This window comes from Mycena indigotica (genome assembly GCF_014461135.1).
Source record: "Mycena indigotica strain 171206Taipei chromosome Unknown Mind.scaff0002, whole genome shotgun sequence".
Taxonomy (NCBI): domain Eukaryota; kingdom Fungi; phylum Basidiomycota; class Agaricomycetes; order Agaricales; family Mycenaceae; genus Mycena; species Mycena indigotica.
The window spans coordinates 4,839,718-4,862,019 of NW_023503001.1; the positions used below are offsets into that span (position 1 = coordinate 4,839,718).

The window sequence follows — 22,302 nt, forward strand, 5'->3', positions numbered from 1 at the left end:
GCTCTCTAACAACCTCTGAGTTGCTGCACGTTGACTAAGGAGTTCCTGAAGCGCAGATTTGGCTTTGGCTATCTCAGCGTCCAAGCTAGCGGTGTCAGTCTGCGATCTTGGTCAAATGACCACAATACCTGGCAATAAGTACCCGATCCTCCTGAATTTCCTGGCGGACCTCGCGGGCCTCCTCCTCAGTCACAAACACATTGACCAGAAACCCAGCATGGTGGCCAGGAGGAAGATTCATGGTGGTCAGCCAATAAGCCGGGCGGCGTTACGACACGCGGCGGTTCCCCACAACGCCACCATTCTCCCACGACTTTTCTCTCCCAAAACCATAGCCAAACCCGCACATGGCCATGTTCACTGTGAGACGACCTTGTCGGAGAAAACAACTCGTCCTTCCGCGTGTGAGAACACACAAAACACCTGCTCCCGTTTGCTCGCCACCAGACGTACGATTTGTCCCACCACAAGTCTCCTCGACACGACTGTCTACACTTGAAGCCTCTTGAAGCCGAAGGAAGACAATTGCCCAACAACACTCTACCGCATGCAGCATCGACAACTAAGCTTTGAGTGCAATTGTCATTCTTTGCTACAAACATGTGCGACACCGACAAAAGCCTGCCAGAACCCCGCCTCGAACGACACCAATGGAATATGAATGGAGTCTGATTCGGATGAGAAGCGATCGTGTGTTATCGACGCAATCTTATCCTGCAAAACTCTTCCGCGTTTGTGTGTGTCTAATAACCCCAACCCCAAAATAACTCTGCAAAAAACCCTGAGACGATGTGTCAATGTGGACGATTCGTACCCGATTCTGACTAAGTGAGGTATGTGGGTGCATCCTATCTGGATCTCTGCGGGTTAAACAATCAAATTTAGACTAAGCGCTTGAGAGGCGGCGGTATAAAAGCATTTTTCGTTGTTTACTACTGGTCGAGGTTTGGACATGTTTTCAGTGGTTTTAATCAGTGGTTTTGCGATCAAAAAGTGGTTTTGGACAGTGGTTTCACCTAGTTGGGAGGTTCTGTGACACATTGATCTGGTGGTGCAAAAAATAAGTGAACTCGAGTTTGAGTTTTGAGCTTGGAGTTTAAGTGTGAAATACTGTCCTTGCATTATTTTATGTTCAAAATAGGCAATGGCATAACTTGTGCAATTGGGATAACAAAAATATTTTTAGAAAACAAGATTTGCTCAATTGTTCAGAATTTCCTTTTATAGGCATGTTCATTAAATGGTAACTGCAGAAACAACTTAAGCTTAATCATTTATTATATCATGTAACACAAGTCACACTAACCACACCTCCCAGTCTCAGACTTATAATTAAGCCTAGTTATTGCATATATGAGTCTACCATACCCTCTAGTGCTCAAAAGTTTTAAAAAATTGGATCCAAGATTTAGCCAAGTTAGAGAACAAAAGTGTGACTCTCATCATCATCAGAGTCACACCTCCCCCAAACTTCCCAGCCTCACACTTATAGTTAAGCCTAGTTATTGTACATATGAGTCTACTATACCCTCTAGTGCTCAAAAGTTCAAAAAAATTGGATCCAAGATGTGAGCAAGTTAGAGAACAAGAGTGTGACTCTCATCATTATCAGAGTCACCCCCCCCCCAAACTTCCCAGCTTCACACTTATAGTTAAGCCTAGTTATTGCACATATGAGTCTACTGTACCTTCTAGTGCTCAAAAGTTTCAAAAAATTGGATCCAAGATGCTTTCATTATAATCAAGAAAATATTCAGTTAACTAATAAGATAGACCTTGATCAGACAGTCCTTGATTTGACCAAAGATATTGTTGGACACCAAAATGAATATCTACATATTATGAGAGCGAAGAACATGTAATCTAGGCCCAGTAACTAGCTCTGTTGACTGGCCTATAATCATCTTGTTAGCACTAATGCGTCGCTTTTTCTCGCCAGTAAGCTTTCCTGGGCCAGCAAGCTGCTGTACAAGATCAGATTTGAATCACTTTGCTGCCTGCTCGTAACCAGCTGCGTAGGCATTTTTGTTCTCCTTTGCCCGCTTGGTCCCTGTTCGCAGTTTGACTCTGCTCTCAGCTCTATCCTCTCGCTCTTTAGGAATTCGAGGGTCTCCACGACACACAGCAAGCCTATTTAAATCAATACTCTATACCAAAGTAAAGGCAGCACATACCGAAACTTCCCAAAACCATAGTGAATCCAATGATGATTACCTTAAGCGGACCAATTGTGACATGTCGAGTCTTGCCAACACGTTTCGAAAACAGGGCTTCTTTTTTCACTTCCTCATTAAATTGAGTTATTTTGTGTTTTCTAGAGAATGGTTATTCGGAATGGAAAGAAAATGAAATGGAAAGTAACACAGTAACACTCACTATAATGCCGGAGGGAAGTTGTTCAATGGGGTCCAAATGCGCTTCCCAGCACCTGCGGAATATGCGAAAGTGGGGAGAACAGCCACGTCAAGCTCGGAACTGGGTAGGAAAAGTGGCTCGAAGGTTGGTTTCAGTTTTGTAGGTTTTGAGAGTAGTTCTATAAGATATTAGGACTGAACTACAACAGTAAGTTGTTGTTCCGAAGGATGGTGATGATGAGGAAGCTGAGGCCAGTACCACTGGGCGCAGTAGCCACAGTTGGGGAAGGAGTGGATGAGGAGGAAACAGGTATGGTGGTGGTGGTGGTCCGATATGCTGCAATGGGTGGCGCAATAGGTGGCGCATTTGACGTTGTTGCCACTCCAGAAACTTCAAATAATGGTTGTGATGGGGTATTAGCAGCCAGAGTAGGCGCAGATTAAGTATTATTCGCTGCAGCCTCGAATTGCAGAAAGCGCAGATAGCGCTGGTACGCTTCAGGGTCAGCCATCACTGCTCACAAGGTGGATGGAGAGTGTGGCAAAAAGCAAAGGAATGGTGGAACAACTATAATAAGTCAGCATTAGAATGGTAGCCTATTTCTTAGCTTACAAGAGTGGATGTTAGACTTGGTGCAATGCGACGTAGTGAACAAACTGTCAACGTCGGGCTCGGGCCATATCGGGGCGTCGGGGGGTCCGACTTCGAGAGGGTCTGGGGAGCACGAAAGGTGGGTATTCGCCCAGAGAATAGATGATATTAGCCTAGCGACTACATCTTGTAAGTACGGTTTTTATACACCATGGTATTAGGGATGGATCGGATGGGCGCCAGGTCCCAGGGCGGATCGGATGGGCGCTGCGTAGGGCCGCAGGGGTGAAGGGAAGGGGCTGGAAGAATGAGGGAGCGTCAAGAAGTATGGCGGTATGCGGGCCCGTGCGGCCTCGTGGCCCGAACCGTGACACGAATGACTTGAACAAACGAGAGCCAATGTCATGTGTGACATGTGACCGTGTCATCGTGTCAAAGTCTATTGAAAGGCCTTGTTGTGCCAAACGAACTAAACACTAAACTCAGTAACTCAGTAATAATAGGAAAAGCATTTTGGAGGATAGTACTGAAGAAAATAATGGCAGGCTTTGGGGGCAAAAGTTTCCCAAAGAAGATTGATGAAGTTTCGTCACCATCATTCCGCGGCAAAACCACTAACCAACAGGACACACAACCACATCAAGATCACAAGCTCTAGTATACCGAAGGTCAAGCTAGTTTACAACGATAAATGCTGTCATACGGCGGACATATCAACCAAACTTGTTCAGGGTCAACACACAGGTAGATGTGCCAGTCACCGAGAAAAAGGCTGCCCTGAATCGAAATTATATACTGAACTTCCCTAGCGGTTCATCAATTCAGAACTTCCGAGTCGTTCAGAGTTCGATGCGAAGGCCATCATTCGGTTTCTCCCAATCGAGACTCCGAGTCTCGTAAAGATCCACAGCATTTTAGTTTTTTCTTCCTCGAATTTCTGGAACATTATGGACTTGGGGGTCCAGGGGGCCAAACAGATGACGGGAAACCACTCCATCAACAAGTGTCCACTCCCTCCATACGACCTCTCCTCGCACTATTTCAACAGCCCATGCAGACCTCCAAAAAGCCAACCGACTGGGCTATTATCAGTGGGGTAGTTGGAGACATCACTTCCCTTTCCGACCAGATAGTCGGTGTTATTTGTCTCCATTTGCCCAGGGCCAGGCCTCATAGTATCCCTCCAGGATATGCGAATCATCGATGTCTGCCACTGCGCGCCAGTCAGTCGCAAGAGTAACAACGGGGTCGTCCTTTGGTCCCCACAAACGTCCGTCCTCGCACCTCTGACCAGAGTATCTGTTTTAACCCTCAGCGTAGACGGCTCGTGTTCATACAAGGTGAATAAATGTCGCCTCCGAGTCTTCTCTGACACCTCTTCAGCCATGATTGCTTATTCTGAAGCGAAGGATGTTAAGCTTTCAGGAGGTCTCTTATCTTGCGCACCGTGCAGTGTCTTCGTTGCGAACTTCCTCCTTAGTCGGCTCAACGAGGTGCGAGACAAAAGACAAATAAATAGCTGTCTACAACAGCTTCGTAAATCGACAAAAGCGGCGACGCCGTGGTGTAAGCAAACATTGGCTCACCGACACAACGTTGGCTTACTCGTTCTTCCGCTGGCTAATCCATAGTATTTAAGCTCCTCACCACCTACTCACGCGCTGACCTCGATATTCCCGACTGGATCCTCCGCTTCCCCCGACCGGATACGCAAGGCTTGCTTGCTTCTCCATCGCCTCAATGCTATCGAATGCAACCAACACTCGTGTTCGACATTGGCGTCAATACCAGCCACCCATACTGGCAGCAGGCCGTCGGAGAGATAATTCTCTTACATTCTACAGCCGTGACTCCAACCCAGAATGTCTCTGCAGACCACGCGAATGGCGAAATGAAACTACTGAGCCCCTGTCGCCTCGGGAAAGTACAATCGCATGTACTTGACGGCGACCGAGATGAGGCGGAAACGGTGACCGGCGCGCTGCATCCAGAAGGAAGTCGTGGAGGGGACAACTCACCTCCTCTTTGGCGCTACGCAAGCCCCGTGGTTCCGCCGCACCTCCGCGCAAGACTTGTGGGTCGAACAAAGGGTATTTGCATTTCGCTGTCCGAGGATCAATGCTCATTCATTTTCTAGCTTGGACCGTCCGCCATCGGGTTTATCTCTATGACTCTGAGGACCGACATCCCTTCGCCGAGGTGGTTTACAACTTCCCCCCACTGTCGCATATTAGCTTGTTGCCCCAACCCAGCGCACACTATGCGATGACGAACTTGAAGACTGTTGTAGAAAAGGCAGGTCATGCTGTTTATTGTGGCGGTCTCGAAATCTTAAGCGATCTGTCCTAGTGTCCAATCAACGGAGGAATGCATGAATTTCCGATTGCCTCTTACGCGGTTCAGCCAAACAATAAGAGGAACCGGAAGAAGAAGAGAATTGATGAGCCGCCTCAGGTAGCACGACAAAAACTTGTCTGAAACTCGCTTTCTGACACGGTGAAAGGCAGATCCAGCTGAGATTAAAATCGAAGTTGTCGACTTGTACTCCTCGCCGACCCACTCGACCAACTTGAACCCAGACCACATTCCGGTGAGTCGTATGCCTTCCTGATCTCGCCTCTCGTCACAAAGTCGGATAGTATGAGCCCCTGCAGTGGATTATTATGGAGCCAGCAACTGAGAAAGAACACCGGAATAATCTGGATACCGAAGCGGTTGAGTCCGAATCGACAGAGAGCTGTCGGCGGTCAGAGGGGGTAATCTCAATGCCTGAGGTTACCGAGAAGGACCCGCCGCAAGTTAGTGGGAACGACACGACGCTTGAATGCTCCAGACGGCCATATTCGTCGCTTATCGACTGGAACAAAATGCCTGCCAAGTCCTCGACCACGAGACCGAGACGCAAAGTCTCACAGGTGTGCTTGTCACTCATGGTCTCGCGAGATTGACGAGGAAAAATTTACAGTCGGGCCATGCCAATGGCGCTCAAGCTAGGGGTCCAGGGCCCAAACGGACGCTCCGCAAAGCCATTCGACTCCACCATCCATACCCACAGCCTAAGGCTACAGACGTCCCACAGCATTCCTGACTTTCATTTGCCATTTCGTGGTAAGTGATTGGCACCTCAGGCTACCTTGATCCCAATACGCTGAACGCAATCCAAGAAGCCGAGCCGATTCCACTGATATTCGGGAGTTTTATCGACACGAAGCTTTCATTTTCCTCGCCTCGACTTGTCGGTACAATTGTCTTATTTCGCTAAATTCATACGCGTTTTATCGAAGCGGGGTCATCGGCGAGTTTGCGTGCGCCAGCGACCTCGGTTACATTGAACTTTTTTAAGCGTTGGTAGTCACGAACGACCGAAACCCCACATATGCTCTGAACAAAAAAAAAACCGACATCGGTTGGAAGATCCGGTCCGAACACAGCGAACTCACCTTGAAGACCTCGATCAAGATCACCAGGTCGGGGTTTTCTAGATTCACTGAATGACCATCGTCTTTTGGGACGCATTGCGCGACGGCAGCGATGAGTGTATCACGCGTCATGGTTGTGTGGTTTCGAAGTTTGAGCTCGATTTTGAACTACCGAGACAGGTTATATACGTGTAGGTTGAGGCTCAAATAGTACCTTGTACTTCGCACCCGAAAATGCGCTGGCGAAGGCTTTTCGACACAGTGTTTCGATCTCGGGGACGTTCGCAGTGCAGGAAGCAGAAACAGGACTAAATCGCAGGCAATGTCTGAGAAAGATATCAATGCTAGTTAATAACGAAAGTTTTAGTGACCTGGTATGCGTTACTCCAGTCTCATCGACGTTGTTCAAATGCTTTTCAACAAGCTTTACTGGGTCCACGTGCGGCGGGCATGAGATGAAAAGGACTGTCAAAGAATGAAATAACTAGAGAATTTAGAAAACGCGAGTACGAACGACAAGCCGTGTCTGTAGGACAGTTTTCTAAAGCGGTCAGTGGAGTAATAATGGAACGGCAGAAAACGTACTGAAAAGCTCTTGAGTTTTCGTTGGTCGTGTCTTGATGGCGTTTACTTCGTTAGCAATTTGCTGCTCAATGCTGAGACCTTCGCCATCACTCTCAGAATCATCCGAGTCCTTTTGATTTGCTCGAGCTGCATCCGGCCATAAATCCGCGGCAAGCTGTGGAAACATATTAGGAGAACCATCGCGCCAACCAGCCTACGTTCTGGAATAGCTCGCAAGCCTCCCCGGCAGCTTGTCGCTCTTTGCCCTTTACGCCTGTGATGCAGTTGCTCAGTTTGAGATTGCGTAAGAGTAATAAACGCGGATACAAGTGATCCAGACGCCGGGACCCTCGACATGCCTTCTACCCCAGATTGGCGTTCCGTCCTGAATCCAAGATAAGGTTAGGCTGGGTAGAGACGCAAACATACAGAGCGATACTTCTTGCGCTTCCTCGAATCCTTGCCGCCTTGCGATGTGCTGGGCCGCTTGTTAGACATGAAATCGATACTGGTGTGGATTATGATGGCGTATGTCGAGTTTGAGTCACAGAGCTCGTGACCTCTGTCACGTCACAGGATAATCAACTTTCGACACGACATTGCGCTTGCGCGACCGCGCTGTATCTGGCAAACGGCTCTCAGGATAGTGTCGCGGGAGAAGGTTCTCTTGCCTCGACATGCCCTTGCTATAGCCTCCTTGCCCTGGGCAGCGCATCTTCACAAAAAAAGAACCACTCTGACTATCATGGTCCCTCGGACTCCATCCAAATTCACTGGCTGATTCATTTAAGATTATGGGCAGCTTCTAGTGTGCGCTATTATTACCGCAGAAAACAGCAGACAAGACCCAACTCTTTGGCGGAATGCTTTCTTCAATTCATTCGCAATGGCATCGGGTGTGGTTCCGACTACTCATCCGAACTCCGATGAAACTCGGATCGAGACAAAACAACAGACTAGTCAAGTCTTTGCCCAATTGCTTTTTCGCCGAAAGTAACAGACAACAAGCTCTAAGGTGAATCAAGGGCCTGAATTTTCGTTGGCTACACTCAGATTGCCGGCTTGAGACGTGGGCTTCAAATTCAGCTCAACAGCAAGAAGCAAGGGCCAGTATCTTCTGAGCTGGCTCCGCGGGGCTTCCAAGTTTACAGCGCGTCTCAGGCGCGTCATCTTGTGCCACCCTCTCGCATGGGGCACCAAGCGAGCTGGTGCGGTTCGTCCCTGCAGCTCGTCAAGTCTTTGCTGACTGGCCAGTCCGGTTTCCTTTCATCTTCCGATAATGGCCCACAGATGCTAACAGACACCTACATTTCGTATGGGGAAATAAATCCTAGAAACAGCATACGGGCTAGAAGTATACATAAGTTCGAGTTCGTTGTGGACAGGCTGGACACTGGTGGCCCGGGTCTGATAATATGTCTCTCTCTTGTGCTCTGTATTACCTCCAAACAACCTGTGAATTTCATTGACGCTCTCTCCCCAAGGGCTGAGTTTGAATCCTCTGATCCCATCTTCCTCGCTTACTAGTAATTTGATCATTCCTCACAGGCCTCACCCTCAGTCGCTGCAAGACGCGTCTTCTACGGCCGACGCCATCTCCACAATGTCCAGCGCGCTACTCTTTACCTTCGCCAATGGCCATCGATATCGTCCACTTGACGTTGGACGAACTTGGAGTCGATGGCCACTGGCGACCTTAACCCTTCATATGCCCAACGACGAATAACACTGGCACTCAAATGGTCCAAAACCATGCTGGGGGAACAACTCTACGTCAATATGGCTTGGATGTGAACAAAGGCTGCGGGCGGTTGAAGGAACTCTTAACACTCTCGCTCTCTCTTCAACTGTATTCAACAGACAAGTTGAGAGTACCCGCCGGCGGCGTTAGCAATGCGCTCGAAAGTCCAGATAGCTCCAGATTAGGGCACCTCTATTACTGGCAGAAGATATCCATGCTCAGGTTGAAGCTTATTCACGTTATTCTCGAGTTGTATGTTTCCCTGCGACTCGCTCGACGTCGTCTAACGACAAAGCCTCGGCCAGGCATCACGCAAGTTTTCAGGTTTAGTTGGACTTTCAGCAGCCAGCGTCATTATGGGGATGATAGCCCGGAATCCCCAAGAATATGGCCCACCCGATCGTTGCTCCAGACCCAGACCTCTATGGTGTCTACGACAACTTACTCGTAGTAAGTGGTAGTTGTCGCCAGAAGTGTTGTTCACGTTCTCTCAGCCAAGTTACTGTGGAGTTTCTTACCAGCGTGAACACAAGTTGGTTACCATGATTCAAGAAACATGGCCCGTCGCAGCTACACGACTTGAAGTCAAGACTCGGTGACGGATGTTGAACCATGCCATGATTCATGCCCACGGTTGAATCTAATCGCACACGGACTTCCTGACGGTATCGGTTTTGCCGTAACCTTCACTTCACCGTCATCCCCACGACACAGCTTTCGAGTTGGGATCTGGCAGACTGTCGATGCTCTGCGTACCCCCGCCTCCACACTTGAAGATCAGCTCCTCGAGCTGGAGCATGCTCAGCCAGCCAGGAGCTGGGACTCGTGAGCGACTACTATGCTAGTGCCCACTGGCCAAGCAAGCAAAGTGATGGAGTCGATTGGACAAACATGCCCGCCACCGGCGATACAATACCCTGAACTTGGTCAAGCATGACGCCGCCGACACCACCAGCCCAGGCATCCCCATTGTGCGTTGAATAGTGACGGCAAAGTGCGGTCGTATCAGGCAACTCCCGGTGGTCATGACTGTTGTGGACTCCAGTCGCATGGCACAGCAACTCTGGCGCAGCGAGTTGCATGCTACCACTCCGACAACCATGGACGTACCCATTTTTCGACCACGTTCGAAAGCACGGGCCTGCGTAGCCTTGCTACCTGGAGGATCGTTTGGTTGATCAAGGCGTGGGTAAATTCATGCATTCAGTTTCTCGGACCCAAGTCTGCCGGATGCGAATCGTCAATCTTTTGACGTCAACCATCGCGAAGGTCAACAACTCGTCGGTGGACGGAGGGCGGATAAGTTATTCACGCTAGGTGAGAAATCTACATCCTTAACACCGTTCCCCGGAAAGCAACTCGACGATAATGCACCTCGGGAAATCGTGTTTTGTACTTTGATCTATGACAAATCTGCTCTTTTGCTATAGAATTAAACCTCGTGAAACTGAAGGACTGTCATTTAAGAGACAGTGCCAGAGGCAGTTTATGCGTGGGTTGCACTGAAAGCAAACGATCGGCGAATCTAAAATAGTTCCGTTGCCTCGAAATCACAAGCTCAGTCTTGTTTTCGGTGATTACACCCAAGGAGCATGAGTTTATGAATCACCGCGCTCGGAGGACACTGCTTTTAAGCCACGCGAGTTGGCCATCAACGGATTACTTCGAAGCATTCCAATTGGTTATGCGGCTTAAGGAAGCCCGCTGAACTCAGAACTAGGGTCTGAAGATGACCGGGTTTCAGAAAGTGCTCTGGTAAACGCCGGACTAGTGAAGCCACGGGATTCTTTCTGCGATCTTTTTGAGTGAATGTCCAAGGTCAGGCAAAAACAGCCAGAAGCAAGCGAAAACTGACGTCGGCGCCATAAATGGACGCCACAAAGCCGTCGGAGTGACAACGTCGCGGTCCCTTCCGACTAGATACTGTGAGCGCGTTGGTGATGACAAGGGTCTTGGTTTCGAGGGACGACATAGTCATGGGAGACAGTTTTGTTGGGTATGATTGCCGTTGGTGAGGCTCGCCAACCAGTTTTCAGGATTGAAAGAGCGCTCAGAAGAAGAAGTAGCAACCACTAAGACAAGGTTGAAAGAGAAGAGCGCTACTTAGCAGCAAAGAAGGCAAGACGTTGATCTCGCTAGGACTCAAGATCTTCCCTACGACGAAGGAATTGAATGGTGAACCAGATTTACGGGAGGTTGTTCGTCGCTCGCGTGGTCGAGGGATTGAATTGAAGAGGGTCGAGAGTGGATGGGTATTATAGGTGAGGTAATAGGCACAGAGCAAAGGCGGACTTGGCCCACGAGGGCTGCTGAGCTGAGTACAACTGTGCTCTCGGTCTCCATGACATGGAAGGTGCTGTCGTCCTTTATCGACAGACTTCATCATCTGAGAGCGTGGCTACCTCTGGATAGAGGCGGTGTATGGTTATTCGGAGTTATTGCTCCAAGGACACAAAAGAGTACGTAGATTATTTGTGAGCCAAAGAGTCTGACGGGAATCTAGCAGTTGAAATCCTCGATGAACTGGTTGTGCTTTCAGACTTGTTGGAGGAGAGCGCAGAAAAAAAAGTTGAGATGATTGGATGAATGGTGATCTGCGACAAGCCATGTGATTTGCCTCTTGGCCCAAGACTACTTTAGGCAGCCATCCAAGCATGTCACTCCTAACGAAAACAGAGGCCTCCCAGTTCGACTCTTTCCTCGAAACGATGGACTACGATGCCTACATGGGCAAGGAATGGCAGATGTACTCCCAAAACCACGAACCGGACCAATTTCACGACAAGAGCCAACTCACCAAAGCTACCAAAGACCTAATGGCACTCGACTATCCTCAGTACCAACAGCCACAGTACTATTACCAGCAGCAGCAGCAGCAACCACAACAACAACACTACGACTATCCACAACAACCCGCCTATCCTAGACCTCCATCTTTTCCATTCCTTCATCAGCAACGACCTAGTCCCCCTTCTCCACATCCGCTCAGTATTGGCGGGCCTCATAGCCATGGGCAGTATCCTACACCCACAAACTCTACGCCTTCAACTGCCTCGACATCGTCTTCCGGCTACTCATTTCCTCCGTCTCCGGTTCAATCACGGCGGCCGTCGCCAAAGACAGCGCAACCACCAACAGCCAGTACTAGTAAAAGGCCACGTGCTGCGCCACCACCAGCAAAGCCTGCGTTGCTTTCTGCCTCACAGAAAAAGGCCAATCACATTCAATCCGAGCAGAAACGACGGGCCAACATCCGTCGCGGCTATGAAGCTTTGTGTGAAGCCGTTCCAGCGTTGCGAGATGCTATTCGGGAGGAGGAGGCTGCTCAGGCTGCCCGGAATACGCAAATGAATGAGGGGAAGGGGAAACGTTCAAGAGGCCGTGCGAAATCAGGCGACGAAACTAGTCAAGACAAGACGGATGGAAGGGCTGGCCCAAGAAGTGAAAACGTGGTTTTGTCGAAAAGTGTGTTACCTATATCCTCCCCTTCTTTCTTCGCTGACTTGTTCCCTCTAGCCATTGACTATCTGAATGAATTGATAGCTGACCGAGAATCTTTACGAACACGCATGGACCGTGCGCGTGCTGCACTCCCACTGGGACATCCTGCTCTGACACCTGAAACGCCAGATCCGCTCTGGGAGCGAGAATGGAAAGGTGGTCTCGGTGATGAGGAGGATGACGACGAAGAAGACGACTCTCCCCCTTGACTTATTGTCTTCGAACTTTCATTTCGCTGTCGAAAACCCACCTGCTGTATCCTCTAGAGTGTTTCGCCTCTAATCATTGAACATACACACACATTGTAGCTTACCCCGCACTTCCCCATACCTTATCGGCTGTCATAATGTCTGTTTTCCTGCTAACATAACAAACTGTACACTCATCTGACCTAACCAAAAACCATTCATCTCGAGGCCAGTTACGCGCTGCCACAGTCACTAGCAACATTGACATCTGGCTCAATAGAAAACTGGGAAGCTTCGGGTCGCACTCCGTCGCTTGGTCTTCCATGAGTCACCCTAAAATCCCGCGAACTTTGGCTGTGTCAAGAGCAACCAGAAACAGTCGCAGTCAGACTATCACCAATGGCGCATATCAGAGCAACATCTCCCTCCTCATCCTCTTCAGACATTCATGCCCTCTTTCCACAACCCGGCTATCGATTGTTGGACCCTGTTTGAAAAAAAGTGTGGACCCACAACACCGCGGAACATGATCCATCACCACATATTTCAAAGATGAAATTGGTTGGAGGCAACGGACGTGGTGTCGGGCTTATCGGGCTGCCCTCTTTTGCAGACCTCCGCCGATCCTCCGACTACTGTGTAAATGTGGGGGGTTAACCGTTTTCCCGTTTTATCCAAGAGGGTGGAGAGATTAGATTAGACAAGGCGGTGATTCAATAATTCCCCATTCGATCCGAGGGATTCCCACGCATCCACCAAAACCCAGGTGGTGACGCCGACGCGATTGCTTGCGGGCTCGCGACCACCAGAAGCTATCATGATCATCCGATTATCATTCCTCCGCTACAAAAAAAAACAAGCTCGTATCCATATCGGGCAATTTTCAAACTTTCCAGCCTTGATCGTCGTTGTACTGTAGCTCATCATCTTCAATGCGACCGCCATCAGCTTCAAGATCACATTCGCGTAGATTCCCGTCCCTCTAGAAGCGCCTAAAGAAGGCGCTCGTTTCAATTGGGATTCTCTGATACAGTGCTCCAATTCATTGACGCCACGCTAGCTCAAAGCCTCCGACATATCATCGTCGGTCCCGGTCCAAGTGTAACGACGTCGACCTGCCAAAAAAATGCTCCCGGTTAAAGCCAAAGCTCTGTAGAAATCGACGTTAATTCCCTGTCTCAATCATTGAGCTGTTTGCATTCTTGCCAGTGGATCTTGTCCTGCGTAGCCGATTTCGAAATAGCTGAAGATGAAGAACTTTGATCTAATCGTTGGACCAACCAGAGGTCAATTCGCAAATCTTCAACGATCGACGAGGACTTGTTGCCAATATCAACCCTCAAACTGATATATTAAACTCGAAATAATAGTCAGCCTGAACTTGACCTGCGATAGCCTTAGTCATATACATACGCTGCCAATGACTGTCAGACATGGAAGTCTTCGATTGTTACTGATACCGTTACGGTTTTACCTTGCTTTAGCTAGGTCCCGTATGTGTGAAATTCATGCCAAACAAGTGTAAACAACAAAAACAAACATGTACAAACAAAGACTTGGGAATAATTATTCTTTTAAAGTTGCAGGGATGCCAGGGCTGTCATCTGTGTGTCCCAAATCCCTTTCAGCACCGTCAAGCGGTGATATGAGGTCACAAAGCGTGACCAATTTCCAAAAAAGGAAGTTTTTGCTATATGACAGTCCAATCATCAGAGAATGTCACAGATCGTCACAAAATCAATATTGTATATTTTGACCATATGAACAACTTTCATGTCACGGATAAGACCCGGCCCGTCCGCTCCGGCGCTGGTGTCGGGCCATTGCGGGCCCGTAACACGCAGCACGTGACGACGGGGAACATGCGCCCCAGTAGGAGGAATGCACACGTGGGAAGCACGTGACCGAGAACGACGCGTCGAGCCGTCGCCGAGCCCAACTCGACACCAGGGGAATGGGGAGGAGTGCTAGGAGGTCAGGAGTAGCGCCTGGCCCGCAAGGGATGTGCGATCGTCCCCTCTGCGGCCAGGAACAGGAGCGAGGAGGAGGAGGAGAGGCCAGGGTGTCCGATCACCCCCTTTGCGGGCCCGCGTATATAATGCGCGATAGTGTACCCTGTACTCTATCGCTTAGATCGTCTGAAGAACTACCTTACTCCGTGCGAGGAGACGCTATCGACTCATCGGGCCCGACACGACCCGATTCGAACCTTCGACCACCGACTACGGCAAGGGACCGAGTTCACGGGCCCTTTCGGTTTCGATCTACCCCGCCCGCCATACTTGCGGGCCCGACTATCCGTCTGTTCTGTTCCGGGCGCGCGCTCTTAGGAGAAGTCCTCGCACGGCCCGACCCGCAGTCTGACATTTCATTAAGTAACCTATAGTTGCAGCTTTATTTTTGTATCAGCATTGGCTAAATACTAAGAGCTTGTTTGTTAACGAGAAACCAGCCTGGTTTCTCATCAGGACTCAGAAACTAGTTTCTCAACAGAAACCAGCTTCTCAGCAGGATCAGTCAGTGTCACCCAAGTAACACTGTCCAATTAGTTGGCCAACAGTGTTGCATCAAATAATATCAAAATGTGCTGAGGTTTTGTGTCTAAACTTTATAGAACTTTACACAGAAAGGCAGCCTAAAAACAATAAATGTAGATTAAAGATGCCATAGCATAAACTTCTAGCCTTAATTTCCTTACTAGTGATGGCCAAGTCTGGTTCAGTCCAGTTCTTGGCCCATTTTGGCTGAACACCAGATGGTCCGTTTGGTTTAAAACCCAGATTCGGCAAACCTGAGCACCAAACTTCGCTTCGAACCAGTCCCGAACTGGCCTTTTGAAGGCAAGCCAAATATGAACAGCGAACCTCAGTTTGGTCCGGTTAAGTTCCGGTTTGAATGGCCATCACTATTTCTTATAGAACACTTATTTAGTGACTACTATAGCATTTTAATCAATTTGTCATGTGTCACACCACCCTTAAAATACCAATTTTTTTTTGGCAGTTACACATACAATGGAGATAAACACTGAATTCACCCGGCAAATCGACTATTTTTGGCAGTCACACTCAGAGGCCTTGGACACCGAAAATTTCAATTCGGCACCAATGTCACACACATTTTGGGCACTGAATTGATTAAAATGCTACAGTATACCATTTTGTCTGATACATTCCGATTATGTCCAAAACAGATGGGATTTTGATTAGATAATGGTTTCTAGCTGATGACAGTCACTCCGTCAGTGCTGAAAAGCTGGTTTCTGTTGAGAAATTGGTTTCTCATTACTGAACGAGCTCTAAGTGATATACAACTGATGGTTTTCTATCTGCAAAAGCTTTTATATAAGGAAGGATACTTAAATATTATGCCTATTAAGACATGGTCTAGAAGTTTTATGGGTAATAGGCCAAATAAATTGCATAAAATAGTGGGGGGCTCAATGCTCTGTTAGTAGATATATAGCTCAAATGCCTATCCAGCACCAGTTAAGCCTGATGTCCAAAAAATCCAGATAAATTTCAGTAAATCTGAGCTGAGTGAGCTCCAATATGGGTGGGCTGTTCAGACGATCTCCTCTAAGGGCATTCTTCTTGGAATAGATCTAGAGTTCAAGTTTCATTCACAATATATATATATACCTGCCATTACCCTATTAGATTAGTGGCAAAAAGATGTACTTTATTTAGTACTAAAGCAAGGTCTCAGACTCAGGCACAGGTGCCAGAGGCCCTTGTCTTTATTGGAAGGGATACAATGGTAACAACAAACAACAACACCGGTGGGTGATTTGGGACTAAGTGGAGATGTACAGTTTGCTATCGCTACGAGGGCAACTTAAGTGATGATTGTATCAGGGGCGAAGAGCTTTTCGTTCGTTCGTGCGTTTCATATGAGGGTTGGTAGTGAGGAATGATAATGATAAGAGACCAGTGACTGAATGCGAAGACAATGGCGGTGACCAAGAGAGGGGGCGAACAAGCAGAAAAGAAGCGTCTGCAACCACGAAGGAGCATTACGGGGAGCATCGTAATGTAGAGGAGAAAGAGTGTCGGAAGCGAGGCGGTGTTACACAAGCGCAGCAGATTGGAGGTAACCGCGGAAAATGGAGTCCCGAACTGGTTCCAATATGAGTGACATCGGCCAAAACAACGCCGCTACTCACCGTTTCCAATAATACGTTGGGTGGTTTTCGTGTCCTAAAGGCATTGGTCAAACGCTTCCGGTCAGAAAGGGACATACCACGACACTAGTGAAATGGGTATAAAGTACACGACGGTTTTCGTTGTTCCGGCGGTGGACTTGCAAGAAATGGGCACGGAAGTATTGAACGACCGTTTCGTAGTCGTTCGCGCGATCGCCGAAAGAGGTTATGCTGGAGAGCCAAAATTAGATGATAAATGAGATGGTGATGCACTAGACACACTATTTCGCAACTCGAAGACCGTTGTCGATCTTGGCCTTGAGCAAATCGGTCTTGTCTGTCGTACAAATCAGTGACAAGAAGCTGCTTTGCCTTCGTGTTGCGTACTCAAGAAAAGGACGAGATGAACACTCTTCAGGAGTGCATTGGAGCAGACTTGGGTGAATAGCTGCAAAGAGTCGTCGATTCTGTTGGTCCGAGGATCTTCTTCAAGATACTAGAACGCAATGAGTTCGGTGCCGAAGACGCTTGGCAGCACATGGAGGTACCTGGTCAAAAGCGCTGACTGGGGCCACAAAGATGATCGCGTTAGCCGTGTCAAAATAGGGAATCTGTTGTTGGCCATAAGGTTGGGAGACACAGATCAATCAAATAGCGCAACAACGCACCCACGAGTGCCGCTGCCCTCTGGCGCCGCCGACATCGTACAGGTGCCAAGTGACCGACTTGCCATGGAGATCGACGTCGAATATGTGCTCTGCCACACCCATGGTCTGAATGCGAGCATGAAGGATATCATCTACAGTGAAAAACTCAGCGCAAACGCTTCGGCAAATCAAAAAAAGCAGACAGCACCTGTTGTGGGGATATAATCAAGCGCAGCGATGCGAGTGATGTCTTTGAGGAAGCTGTAGATCGGGTATAAACTCCGTAACAGGAACAAAATGAATGATACGCACAATTCGGACCACTCATCCAGTTTCAGCTTCCTCTTCATGATGAGTCCTTTGACGGTTGGGTGTGCCCAGAGCTCTCTAACATCATCTTTAAGCGCAGCAAGCATGCGGGCAATGTCTTGAAGGAGAAAGTCGCCCTCATCATCTGGAACGTGACCCTTGCGGAACTCAGCTTCGCTAGATTTCTTGAAATGTCGGCCGATGCCCTTCTCAACAGTGCGCGCTTGCCAACCACTGCGGACGTAAAGGCCGCCTTTGGAACCTAATACACTGACGCCACCACTAAGACGATCGGCAAGAGGCGAGTCGGTTGCGATGAGGGGAGCAAGTCGGGTGCGAAGATGGGCGATGCGGTTGGAGCGGGAGCCAAGGGCGGGACTTTCGGGTCGAGAAGGCGCTCTAGGCATTCCAGTTGGAAGTGGGGGAAGTTCGGCATTCTTATCGTAATGGCGCGAGGGTTGGGGGCCATCATCAAAGTTGTCGTCCCAAGACTCGAGGGTGGATAGAATGTGCTTTAACGAATGGACGACGTTGAAGTAAATGACTGTGCGCCACGAAGACCGTTCTTGCTCTAATGAGCTGGGCCGGTACATGAGCTGGAATTGCTTCTGGAGAGTACTCTTCCCGCTCTCGGCTGAACCAAGAATCAATGATAGGGAACGCAGAGTAAGACTGAACACAGACCTTGGCCAAGAAGCAGTAGCTATAAAATTCAGATCGAGTAGGAGGACAAGAGAAATGGCGTACTTTTACATCTCCACGAGAGCGACGAAGTCGTTCTCTCTCCTGCCTAAGCTCTTCATCGATACGGTCTGAGACCCGCTTCGCCTCTGCTTCCGCGTCTAATCTGGAGCGTCGTTCGTCGGGAGTTTCAGCAGCGTGGTTAGCACGTAGAGCAAGAGAAATGGGGTCAACGGAACTCTCGACAGAGTACAAGGAGGGCGTCCGCATAGTTGGGCTGAAGCGGTGGTCGAAGTCCTTGAAATAGTCCGTCACGGTGTGACGGAACGCACCCTTCAAACAGAGACCATCAAACGCGCACACGATTCTGACTTTATATGGTTCCGTTCCTCCTTTTTCCCTTTTTCCGCGGGCTGACCCTATAGTCTGTTACGCTCCATACCACCCTCGGCGAACTCAAGGTTGCCCTCTCGGATCACAGTCAAAATGTTTCTCTCTCAACTCGGTTTTCTAGATCGAGGTATTCTGCGAAGCAGTTCCAAAAGCGGCCGAAGTAATCTCATGGCCAAACCTGTTTACTGCTCACCAATCTGGAATCTAGAACTTCCTTGCTCTATGTGCATCCAACTACTATGACGACTGCCTCTTCCACCGCAATATCAAGGGTTTCATGGTCCAAACTGGTGACCCGACTGGGACGGGGAAAGGTGGTCAAAGTATCTGGGGAAAGCCTTTCCCAGATGAGATCCGCTCCACTCTTAAAGTGGGTCCCTATTCTCGAACGGTGTCCTGTCTTACTTGCGTTGTAGTTCAATGCGCGAGGTATGGTGGCCATGGCAAACGCTGGCGCCGACACCAATAAGTCCCAATTCTTCGTCACCTACTCGAAACAGAGCCACCTCGATGGTAAGTATACGATATTCGGCAAGGTGATTGATGGGGCAGACTCGACTTTGGATGCGATGGAGAGAGTACAAGTAAACGCGAAGAATCGACCGTTGGAAGAGTTCAGATTGACCCATGTGAGTGTAGAATTTTGCTGTCATTTTTCTGACCCAACTTTGGGCAGGTAACGATACACTCGAATCCAATTGCGGACGCGCTATTGACCAGATAATGTACATTGTTCTTACCGTTTTATGAATCCAACGAGCTCCTTCTGCAACTCTCGCTGGCGTCGTGCCTTCTCCAGGTCATCTACACTCCGCAAATCATAGACAATGTCGCGTGTCTTGCCGAAATAGACCTCTTGGAGTAGGTTGCGCATCTTAATCTCCATCTCCTCAATCATACGCCCAGTGTTGGTAATATGTGAGGATGAGTCGGTGAGCGGCCAGTCTTGCTCTGCCTACAAAAACGTTCGGAAAGCTCATGCCATGGGATAAGTTACTAACCTGACGTGTCATGCTCCCGCTCAAACTGACCTCTCCCTGATGCTTCCATGCTGGACCTTTCGAGCTCCCCTTTTCGTCAGCATCGCCCTCAGACCCATTACGCGTGACAAGCTGCAGCATAACAGTCGAGGTCAACTTGTAGTGGGCTTGCCGCCCGCGCTCCGCAGTCTCGAAAACATGAATAGAGTCCCAAGAGCCAGAAGGCTCTTGGGTTGAGCTAGGGGTCATTGCTATAGAAATGAATCGGCCCGTGGTGGTACAAGCCCGAGAAGAACGCACTTTTCTTCAGCAAAACAACCCCAGCGAAACCACCGTCATCCAGGTCCCAGAGGTAAACAGAAGACGCTCCTCCCTCGTAGTACCTTCCGCCCATAAGCTTTCAATGGGGAAAGGACAATTCACAAACATTTCACGATACGTGTCAAACGCTTCGTTCGCAGCGATTTCAAGTTTGCGTAGTTTCGCAGTCGGCACCGTCCCATCTTCTAATGGGGGATCGTATTCGTTGGACCATGGCGATCTTCAGGTATAGTTTACTCGAGATCGAGCCAGAAGCAAGCCACGAACCTATAGCTCTCTCCGTCTCTGTTGTAGTCACATGCAAGATACTCTTTGCCTGTAGCACGATCTGTCTTGAGCTTCAGCGGCTGGTCGACACTGCCGAGCAAGTCGTCCGCGTATTCTGGACATATTCCAATGAGCGATGTCACGTTCTCCTCGGTTCTCGTTGGAGGCAACCGCCGCATGAGGTCCAACATTGAGTCAACGAGGTCGGCCATGGCGGTGGGTCGTTGTGGTGTCAAGAAGGAAGAACGGTCACGCCCACGCCAAACCTGCCACAACAAATAAACTCTATCCTCCTCACTCAGTTCTTATCCGCTTCGCTGTTAAGATAAGATCCGACCAAAAATTGCGATTCCTTTTAGGAACAGATTCCGACTTAACCAAACGCTAAAAGATGAAGAAGGAGCCTGAAGGACGGAACCACGTCTTATATAAGCACATCATATTACCGTGTATAAGATGCTTCACAGATCGTGTAAAATTCGCTCCACGACACGCTCGTTGGCGGCCCAAACTCCCTCTTTAAACGACCTCGACTCTTGCGCTGAGCGCACCCAGCCCTGTTGAACCATCCTTTTCGCGCCCTGCGCTGTCGATGATTCCGGCGATATTCTCGTCTGTTGCAAGAAATGCGTGACATCTCCGGTCCGAAGGGCCCGCAACGCTTCCACTTCACGCATAGCTGCTGGCCGCGTCACAACGGCGCGTGGGTCGTCAGCGTAAGCGTATGCTTTTTTGATTCGCTCCGTCACGAGTATCGGGACCTAGAAGTCGTGTCAGGGCAAAGCTAAGGAATGGATACGCAAACGAACATCGCATTCAACAGCCATCGCAAATGTCGAACTGGCTTGCACGTCATAGTAGTCGTTTCCTACGGAAAACGCAGGAATGCAGATGTCCATCTGGCTCATCAGAGCATAAAATTCTGTGGGCTTATCAAGACTCGTTCAGCAGCATTGACAATCGCACCTGGATAGCTCAGTCCGTCGCGCACTACCACCAAGTTTTCGAGCTCTGGAGGGATTTCGATGTAACCCGAGCCAATCAGAAACAAGCGAAATGGCGGGTCCGGTAAAGATTCGTCAACGCGGTATGCCACATCTTGTGTTTGCCGAGAAAGATACCCCCACACCTTTGGGTTAACTAAGTGAGATTAAATTATATGCAAACCTTGGTCATAGACAGGGAAACGCACTCGAGAGAGATTCATTGAGCTCCGCAAATATCTTCACATAGTCCCGTCGATCAGAGAAAAAGCTGCCTTGAATGACGGCATCTGACAGGAAATGTCGGGGTTGCCGTTTCTTCAAGCTTGGGATGTCGAGAACAGGGACATGTACGTCGATTAGTATATCCTCAGGACGCGAAAGTCGCAGTGTGTCGTTGGCACTATCGGCAGAAACAAGGAACATCTGCTTGAAGGCAGACGCAACACTGGGTCCAGCGCTAATAAGTCACACTGATTCCAAATCGACGCTACTCTACTTACTGCTCTGATATTGGGAGTATGCGAATGGCATTTCGTCGAGACCATTCAGGAATGTTAACTTGCCAATCGTAGTCCTAGTTTTGTTTTCGGAAAGGATTCAAGGCATATATGAAGGACTCAACCTCGATGTTATGGACGATGCATACGATTTTGAACTTGAAGCCGGTTGATCGCGCATCCCACGCATCAAGGAGGTCTTGGTGCTGTTGGCCACGAAGACTTGCCAAATGTTAGCACAAAGCCCTTGAGGAAATGATAGACGCACTCGACTTCACAAGTACCAAGCACCACCAGGTCGATTCCGCCCGTGCCCATATTAGCTCTGATGTCGCTCACAAGCCTGTCCGGCGGTTTGACCGCCCCGCGATAAAGCCGCAGGTCGTCTACAATATTCTGGAAGTCAAACCCGAAGGGTTGTTCAGCATAGACCTCCACTGCCCCACTTTGCGCCATGACGCGTTCCAGAGTCCAGACCAAAGCCATGTAGACGTCAAAGTGAAAGCCGAAATAGGATGCGACAGCGACTCTGAATCGCCTCTGAGGAGTTGAAAGAGCAGTGCTATGGTCGGCTACCTCGAGTGAGCATCGCGCTGCTGGCAGAGCGCCTTCCAGCGACAGATATTGCCAGCGCCAAAACAGATATGACAGGACGACAACGCAGGCCGCAAGAATGGCGACTACTGGGCGGGAGTGCATGTGGGAGGGAAGGAAGCTG

General features: G+C 49.1%; 7 protein-coding genes across 7 annotated transcripts; 3 read left to right on the top strand and 4 right to left on the bottom strand.

Annotated features, from left to right (window-relative positions):
* Positions 1–3,997: 3,997 nt before the first annotated feature.
* MIND_00262900 (uncharacterized protein) lies at positions 3,998–6,034 on the top strand (the record flags this gene model as incomplete). Its single annotated transcript, XM_037359505.1, has 10 exons — positions 3,998–4,078; positions 4,134–4,216; positions 4,267–4,286; positions 4,330–4,512; positions 4,578–5,036; positions 5,084–5,253; positions 5,296–5,400; positions 5,450–5,536; positions 5,586–5,861; positions 5,912–6,034. The coding sequence occupies 10 exons, from the start codon at positions 3,998–4,000 to the stop codon at positions 6,032–6,034; spliced, it is 1,587 nt and encodes a 528-aa protein (XP_037224600.1).
* A 176-nt stretch (positions 6,035–6,210) lies between these two features.
* On the bottom strand, positions 6,211–7,472 carry MIND_00263000 (THUMP domain-containing protein; the record flags this gene model as incomplete). Its single annotated transcript, XM_037359506.1, has 8 exons — positions 7,359–7,472; positions 7,257–7,314; positions 7,148–7,203; positions 6,951–7,104; positions 6,880–6,906; positions 6,580–6,830; positions 6,387–6,533; positions 6,211–6,327 (listed from the first exon to the last, which is right to left on the bottom strand). The coding sequence occupies exons 1-8, from the start codon at positions 7,425–7,427 to the stop codon at positions 6,211–6,213; spliced, it is 879 nt and encodes a 292-aa protein (XP_037224601.1). The 5' UTR covers positions 7,428–7,472.
* A 3,852-nt stretch (positions 7,473–11,324) lies between these two features.
* On the top strand, positions 11,325–12,380 carry MIND_00263100 (BHLH domain-containing protein; the record flags this gene model as incomplete). The annotated part of the gene is made up of 2 exons (XM_037359507.1): positions 11,325–12,135; positions 12,187–12,380. 2 exons carry the CDS (start codon positions 11,325–11,327, stop codon positions 12,378–12,380), a joined length of 1,005 nt encoding a protein of 334 aa, XP_037224602.1.
* A 4,047-nt stretch (positions 12,381–16,427) lies between these two features.
* MIND_00263200 (Guanine nucleotide-binding protein alpha-4 subunit) lies at positions 16,428–18,446 on the bottom strand (the record flags this gene model as incomplete). The annotated part of the gene is made up of 11 exons (XM_037359508.1): positions 18,207–18,446; positions 18,144–18,162; positions 17,463–18,093; positions 17,359–17,411; positions 17,172–17,302; positions 17,052–17,114; positions 16,891–16,999; positions 16,786–16,840; positions 16,602–16,734; positions 16,525–16,558; positions 16,428–16,477 (listed from the first exon to the last, which is right to left on the bottom strand). The coding sequence occupies exons 1-11, from the start codon at positions 18,408–18,410 to the stop codon at positions 16,428–16,430; spliced, it is 1,482 nt and encodes a 493-aa protein (XP_037224603.1). The 5' UTR covers positions 18,411–18,446.
* A 71-nt stretch (positions 18,447–18,517) lies between these two features.
* Positions 18,518–19,257, top strand: MIND_00263300 (Peptidyl-prolyl cis-trans isomerase; the record flags this gene model as incomplete). Its single annotated transcript, XM_037359509.1, has 6 exons — positions 18,518–18,520; positions 18,566–18,601; positions 18,655–18,693; positions 18,742–18,903; positions 18,950–19,162; positions 19,210–19,257. 6 exons carry the CDS (start codon positions 18,518–18,520, stop codon positions 19,255–19,257), a joined length of 501 nt encoding a protein of 166 aa, XP_037224604.1.
* Positions 19,258–19,269: 12 nt separating this feature from the next.
* MIND_00263400 (F-actin-capping protein subunit beta) lies at positions 19,270–20,313 on the bottom strand (the record flags this gene model as incomplete). Its single annotated transcript, XM_037359510.1, has 5 exons — positions 19,270–19,488; positions 19,535–19,764; positions 19,814–19,896; positions 19,941–20,054; positions 20,102–20,313. The coding sequence occupies 5 exons, from the start codon at positions 20,311–20,313 to the stop codon at positions 19,270–19,272; spliced, it is 858 nt and encodes a 285-aa protein (XP_037224605.1).
* Positions 20,314–20,562: 249 nt separating this feature from the next.
* MIND_00263500 (uncharacterized protein) lies at positions 20,563–22,283 on the bottom strand (the record flags this gene model as incomplete). Its single annotated transcript, XM_037359511.1, has 7 exons — positions 20,563–20,862; positions 20,911–21,023; positions 21,068–21,241; positions 21,294–21,544; positions 21,588–21,661; positions 21,710–21,806; positions 21,853–22,283. The coding sequence occupies 7 exons, from the start codon at positions 22,281–22,283 to the stop codon at positions 20,563–20,565; spliced, it is 1,440 nt and encodes a 479-aa protein (XP_037224606.1).
* Positions 22,284–22,302: the final 19 nt, after the last annotated feature.